Source organism: Balearica regulorum, chromosome 1, assembly GCF_011004875.1.
Source record: "Balearica regulorum gibbericeps isolate bBalReg1 chromosome 1, bBalReg1.pri, whole genome shotgun sequence".
Lineage (NCBI taxonomy): Eukaryota > Metazoa > Chordata > Aves > Gruiformes > Gruidae > Balearica > Balearica regulorum.
In genome coordinates, this window is record NC_046184.1 from 104,170 (window position 1) to 111,462 (window position 7,293).

Below are 7,293 nucleotides of genomic sequence, written 5' to 3' on the forward strand. Positions count from 1 at the left end.
CCTACAACTGATTTCACTTCACTGACTAATGTTTGCCTGAAGATTTGACAGTGGTGCTTCCGTGTTTCATCCTTTAATAGTATCTTATCAGTCTTGAATATCTGTCACTAGAAAATAGTTAGCAAGAACCAGCACTATTGGGACCAGAGCTGGCTCCCAAAATAAATTCACAGAATTTAAAATACAGTTAAATCATCTGCCCTGGCTTCTTTCAAGTCATGCTCTATGAAATTTCACTTGAAAGCGCCCATGTAGAACACAGACACCTCAGTTAAGTTTGAGTTTGAAATTCCTGAAAGACTAAAGGAAAAAACCAGCACAAAAAAAATCATGAGTTTTGAAGTGACAGGATATAAATTAGGTAAGAAAGGTCTCCACTGCCAGCAGCTGAATTGTCCTCTCTACTGAAGAGAAATGGTAATCTGCACATCATGCAGTATGGAGGTTTTACTTTTCTCTCTGACTACGGCTATGACTATGGGCACAGGAAGTGGCTGGCACTGAGCAAGTATAACTTGTAAAGAGAGCACAATATGCTTATTCTGATACTGTTTCTCCAGCCTCCTGGTGAAGGAAGCAGGACTACTGCTAGGTGGATCAGGCAGTCCTTCTGCTCAGCCTGAGCTCAGGAGGTGCTACAGTTGTACAAATGAAACCAATTCTCGTCAAGTGAGGCCATGGCTTCCTTGCAATGGTTGATTACTTTTTGAAGAAATGCTTCCTTTCCTAAGCTTGTCTACAGTGTTGGTTTAGGGCATCGTAAGAAACTGAATTTAATTTCATGTTTTTTGTGACAGGTTGCAGTCAAGTGAGCGGGTGTCCTCCTTAAGTGCTAGCATTGATATGACTCCAGGTCATGAGCATTCCTTGCTGATTGACTCCATGGACAATAATTTCAGCAAAGTAAGAATTTACATTCACAGCTGTCAATGATGTGAGCCCTGGTTGATGCAAGAAAATGTGAACTGAAAACTGTGAACCTATGGGAGCTAAATCCTTTTGTAGGCAGATTTAAATCTGGGTTTGTGTAGGTTTCTGCTTGTCTTGCTCTGTTTTCCATGCCAAAAGCCACTCTGCTACAATCTGCATAAGCAGACTTGATCTCAGAGACTAGCATTGTCTGTGCCTAAAATGTGGTCCCAGGTTCCTTGTGGAATATTCAAGGCCTCAGTGGTGAGCAAATAGGCAAAGTCTGTGCAAACAATGTGTAATCTCATGCATAAAAAGAATACATCTTACTGGCCCTAGAATCTACAGTGTCTGGAGAGCCTGCCCTTTCTTTTAGTAACCATCTCAGTTTTTCCTCACTCATCGTCTTTCAAAACTGCATCAGTCAGGCTGGGAGCTGAAGTGGAGAGCTGCTTTTTCACTGTGCTGAATGACAGCCTGACAGTCACCTGTCCTGTTTTGCTAAGGATGAAGCCCTCCTGAAGAGTTTGTCCCTTGGTCTCTTCAAGACTTAGAGGTGGTGCTCTCAAGAGCAGCATCAGCAGAATTTCAGCAAGAGCCATAACTGGATGCTACTCTGTGTTCATGCTTGGCATTTCTTACTAGAATAGACAATTTTTTTCTTTCTACTGGAACTTTGCCAGTAGATGTTACATCCTGGAAGAGCCCCAGTAGAGTAAGGTCACTCTACAGCAGCTTGTTCAACAGCTTCAGAAGTCCTTTCTGTTGCAAGGGTGAAAGAATGTAACAAATAAATAATAATTTTCTTCTTTTAGGCCAGAGAGTGAATCAGGATTCCTAGTAGCTCAAGGCTCTAGCAGTAAAGTACCATTGATCCATTTGTTTACATTTCACTCGGAAGGGCTAGAAATTCATAGAGACCAAATGTTAGAGGGGTATGTTCTGCATTCTGTTGCCATTTCTCAAGCAGAATTGGAGAGAGTTAGTTCATGAGAAACCTGCAGAGAGCAGGGGAAAGGGAATATTTCACTGAGGATTCGCTCTAGAGATCAAATTTGACAGTGGAATGACTTTGGGAAGGTTCATGCTCATTAGCTTAAACAGTCTTCATGGTCTGGAGAGCTCTGGGTGAAGGCAGCTAGGGACATACCCATTCCTGGTACTGACTGGTCTCTGTTTTACTCTTCCAGACTCGGAATATCCTTGGACTACGACGCCTGTTACGCTCTCTCTTCCGTTCCCGGACCCACTTGCCTCTGCTAGTGGCCGCGTATCTCCTTACTCTCCATGTTCTGCTCTTCCTGTGCTTTACAGGCCACCTATGAACAGGAATAACAGCCTTTTGTTGAGCCTTGTGTAATCTGTGGGCTTGCATTCCCTATCAACAGGGTAGCACTTCACCGAGCTGCCTCCTTTTTCCAAATCAGCCCTTAAGGAACAACTGCACCCAGCAATTTGTACCTAGGTTGCTTGTTGTCTAAGTGCAGCAGTCAGTGCTGATGCTTGGTACATTTTCTGAGCCAGGGTCCCCACACTACATGCTTCAAGGGCAGCATCTGTTCCTGTACCTGGAGGTATCACCATTCATTTTATATAGTATTGTGCCATGGTAGGAATAAGAAAAATATTCTTGAGTTGCTGCAGTACTTCAACACTTCTAGGAACTGTGGGATCTTCCCCCTCTAAGACTGAATCAGTGAGTTGGGTTGGGGAAACCCTGTAGCTAGATATAAGAGAGAAAAGTTTCTTCCCTTTCCTCCATCCCTTAAATCTGCTCCATGGCTCAGTGCTGTTTGAAATACATATCCTAAGGAAGTTTTGGACACTTTAAGAAACATGTATTGAATTTCAAAATCATGTTTCCTGCTCAGTTGCCTCTCCTCTTGAAGAAAGGCCAAAATTAGTATATCTGGACCTGCTGAGCATTCCATTTAAAGAGAGTAATATGTCTGCCCTGACAATCCTGTAAAATAATGTCAGTAATTTAGTTATTGAAAAGGGATAAGAAACAAGAAACGTTTTAGCTCCAAGTTAATAAACTTGATGTTTATAGCATTTGTGCACCTCTCACGAGGGAAGTTGCTTGTGTACCTCTTGAAATGAGAGCAGCTGTGCTCTTGCATTGTCATCCACTGAACCCTCGTCACAAGATTAAACCTGTACAGGTTGTGTTGAAGGGTTCCATAATGTGGTATGTGGGCCTAAATAAAAGGCAAAAGCTCCAGAAATAAACTGGTCCCCCCCCGCTAAGGAAGGGAATAGAGTTCTGAAACCTACTGGCGTATCTGCTTTAGGAAAAGCCTGTTGTAGAAAGCTAGTGCTGGTCATTGGACTTATTGAATCTAAAGCAAACTGATGCAAATGGACTTGGTCTTATAGGATATATGGAAAGCTGTGTTTATTCTAAAGAACCCTTGAATATGTCCTGGAATTGAGACTGCCCTCTTCCAAAGAGAGAATGCTGAATGCAAAGACGATAGTTCCAGTCAAGTTTCCTGTCAGAGACCAAGTGGTCATTCTGTTCAGAGTACTTGCCAGAAGGATTGTATCTGCCTCTTGGCTAGAGTATTAACAGTCACATTTTTCCTATGGGGAGGACATTGTTCTTTTGATATTGCTGGTAAGCTAAGATTCTCTAGCCAGTGAACAAAGCCCATTTGAGGCTGGATTCATGTCATCATGGTAGCTAAAATAACTGGATCTCTGGCAGGTCCAGAACATTGACACTATATATCCCTTGCATTACCCTTGATTATCCGTGTGGACTTCCTCAACTATATAAAATTCAGTGATCAAATACTTTGCCTATAGCCTCCTGGGGCATGTGCTCCTGTATATATAATAAAGATTATTTTTCAGATGGAATTTGTGTACTGTTGTCATATAAATGTCAGCAGTCTCTTGAGGGTATAGTGCTGCTGTATCATACCTTTTACAGGACCACCATGGGACTGTAGATCACTTTCGTGTACACTTCCTTGTATGTCGATTGCAGAAGCTCTGTTTCTTTGTATTATTTGAATGCCTATGGAGATGACCTTTTTCCCCATCTCACTTCTCTCTTGGCCTTTTTCAGCTTTTGCTGCAATGACAAAGGAAATAGCACTTTAATAGTGAAAGCAATTCCAATAAAACAAGATCTGCTTGAGTTTACTTTTCTTTGCATTTAGGCACATTTGACTGAACACTGCACTCTGTTGGAGTTGTGCAACCCCAGGAAAGACACAGGACTTAGCAACAGCAAGCTGGAAGCATGCTACTTAGATGGGACTAGTGAAAACATACTGTCCTCTTCCAACTTTGTGTAGCCAAAGAAAGGTACCTTTGTTCATATTAACTGCTACAATCCACCACCACCATTAGAATAAAAGCTAGTAATGGAGTGTTGTAAGATCGTGGATAATGTTTCCACTGTGTTTAATAGGAGCAAGAATTCTAAGCAGAGTATGTTTTCTTAAAGCCCATGATGCAAGTTTTCGTGAACTGAAATAAGTTTCTGCTGCTTCAGAGACATTTAAATATTTTATACCTTCAGATGGAACAGTTACTGCTTAGATTAAATATATAAATAAATAAAATCTCTGAAGGAACACCTGATCTGATAATCGTAGTCTGACCTAACAGCTTTATGATTTGACCTAATGAAAGATGTGACATTTTAGCTGATGTTTCCTGTTTCAAACATTTCAACTCTTCATTTCTTCTCTGATGGACCTTTCCTGCCTGTTTTTTTGATTTATCTCCAGTAGAGTGTGAGGAGATTGACCAATGGAGCTGTGCTCTGCCATCTCTGGTACACACAAACCAGTATGTATAGTAATGGGGTGTTGTAAGACCTTAAATGATATTTCCACTGTATTTCATAGGAGCAAGAATTATAAGCAAAGTGTGTTTTCTTAAAGCCTGTGATGCAAGTTTTCCTGAACTGAAATAAGACAAGTTTCTGCTGGTTCAGAGACATTTAAATATTTTATACCTCATGGCCACTACTGAGGCAGGTCCCCAGGATCTGTTTTTGTGCAGTGGGGAGAGACATTGGAAGAAACAGGCATGCCCAAGATGTTAATACTTGGCTCCAGGATTGGTGCCTCCAGCAGAACTTTGTTTTTATAACCATGGAAGAGTCTTTAAAACACAAGTTATGCTGGGGCATGATGGGATCCACCCGTCCCGATGGGGGAAATGTATCTTTGCTTGTAAACTGGCGGGACTCATTGAGAGGGCTTTAAACTAGAATCAATGGGGGGGACACCAACAAGATAGCTGAAGGTAAGCCAAGGATGGACATGACATCGCCTGAGAGTGCCAATGCTAATGGGATCATTTACACTGCTCCAGGGAGCACTAAGGGCTCAGGAGCACATCTGAAATGCTTGTACACCAATGCATGCAGGATGAGAAACAAACAGGATGACCTAGAAGCATTGGTCTTAGTGAGACTTGGTGGAATGAGTCCACAACTGGTATGCTGGGATGGAGGCTACAGGCTGTTCAGGAGGGTTAGGCAGGGCAGATGAGGTGGAGGAGTTGCACCATATATAAGGGAGAGGTTTGACCATACAGCCCTTACAGTTAGGGATGATACGGTTGAGCGCCTCTGGGTGAGGATAAGGGGGATGGAAAACAAAGCAGATGTCATAGTGGGTGTCTACTATTGATGGCCCATCCAGGATGATAGCACTGATGAGTTATGCCATAGACAATTAGGAGAAATTTCTGGATCGGTAGTCCTTGTCCTTATGGGAGATCTCAACTTCCCAGACATCAACTGGGAATTCCACGAGCAAGTCAGAAATTCCTGAAGTTTGTGGAAGATAACATCTTGTCACAAGTAGTGAGCCAACTAGGAAAGATGCTCTCCTAGACTTGTTGTTTGTGAATAGAGAAGGATTCATGGGAGATGTGATGGTAAGTGGTTCTCTTGGCCACAGTGATCATGAAATAACCGAGTTTAAAATTTGCGGTGTAATGAGAAAAAAGGTCAGCAGAGTTGCTACCCTGGATTTCAAGAGAGGAAAATTTAAGCTATTCAGGGAGCTACTTGTTGGTGTCACCTGGGACCTAGGAGTCAGTGAGTGCTGGTCAGTTTTTAAGAAATACCTTTTAAAAGCACAGGAGAGCAGGCAATTCCACTGTCTCAAGCAAGCAGTGCAGAAGACCAGCTTGGCTGAACAGGGAACTCCTCATGGAGCTCAAGAGGAAAAAGGAATTGTACGATCTCTGGAAATGAGGACAGGCTTCGCAGGAAGATTACAGAGCTGTGGTTTCGCATATGCAGGGAGAAGACATGAAAAGCCAAATCTCGAGAGTTTAAATTGGCCAGTGTTGTGTCAGGCAACAAGAAAGGCTTTTTTAAATAGATTAATAGCAAGAGAAGGTCTAAAGAAAACATTGGATGGTCACCTGAATAATAGGGATGAAGAAAAAGCAGAGGCACTCCATGCTTTTTTTTGCCTCTGTCTTTAATAATATTGATATACCTTGGGCTGTCTGGTCTCCTGAGTCAGAGGATCATGAGTGTGGGAAAAGTGACTTTCCATTTGTGCACACTGTAAGGGACCAGTTGAATGTTCCCAAGTCCATGGGTCCTGATGGGATTCACCCCAGAGTACTGAAGGAGCTGGCAGATGTTATGGCAGGACCCCTCTTGATCATCTGCCACAGGTCTTGGGAGTCTGGGGAGGTGCCCCCTGACTGGAAGCTAGGCAATGTTATTCCAAGGGTGTGAGGGAAGACCAAAGAAGCTACAGCCCTGTTAGTCTAACTTCAGTTCCTGGAAAAATTGTGGAGAAGATCATACTGGGTGCTATTGAAAGACATTTAAAGAACAATGCGATCATCAGGCACAGGCAACATGGGTTCACAAAGGGAAAGTCCCATTTAACTAATTTGATATCCTTCTGTGATAAGGTCACCTGTGGTGTATGATTGACTCTGTAGGGTTCAAGTACAGAATCAACTTTATTAGAGAATTTCCTGATTATATAGTATTTCTTGTTAAAAGGGGAGGCTCTTTTATTCCCCAATCATCACCCGATTCATGTTCCCCGCAAGATCTGCTATTCTGTTTTTCTCTTGCACCTAGCAGGCACCTGGCTGTCTGTTCTCCGCTCCTTATCTCCTGGATTTGGCCAGTCACATGTTATTTACGAGCTACTGAAGAATGCAAGGCTTGTTCTGTGCATATCTTTTCTTTGAACCGCTGTTTTTTGCTGCTTTAGCGCACAGGTCGAAATTGCACATTTCCCACGCCGTCTTTATTAGCTAAAGCATTGTTCTCCACAGTCACCCATCTAGTGGATTGAGAGAAGGAGGTGGATGTAGTTTTTTCTAGATTTTAGTAAGGCTTTTGATACTCTCCCTCACAGCATCCTTCTGGACAAC

The 7,293-nt window shown here is 42.6% G+C and overlaps 1 protein-coding gene across 2 annotated transcripts in view; it reads left to right on the top strand.

Moving 5' to 3' along the window:
- GOLGB1 (golgin B1) overlaps nucleotides 1-3,774 on the top strand; it is a 56,884-nt gene extending 53,110 nt beyond the window's left edge. For both annotated transcript variants that reach the window (XM_075741837.1, XM_075741906.1), the window contains 2 exons: nucleotides 798-903; nucleotides 2,100-3,774. In XM_075741837.1, the coding sequence (XP_075597952.1) occupies nucleotides 798-903; nucleotides 2,100-2,234 (241 nt within the window). In that variant the 3' untranslated portion in view covers nucleotides 2,235-3,774. The remainder of the gene's footprint in view (nucleotides 1-797; nucleotides 904-2,099) is intronic.
- Nucleotides 3,775-7,293: the final 3,519 nt, after the last annotated feature.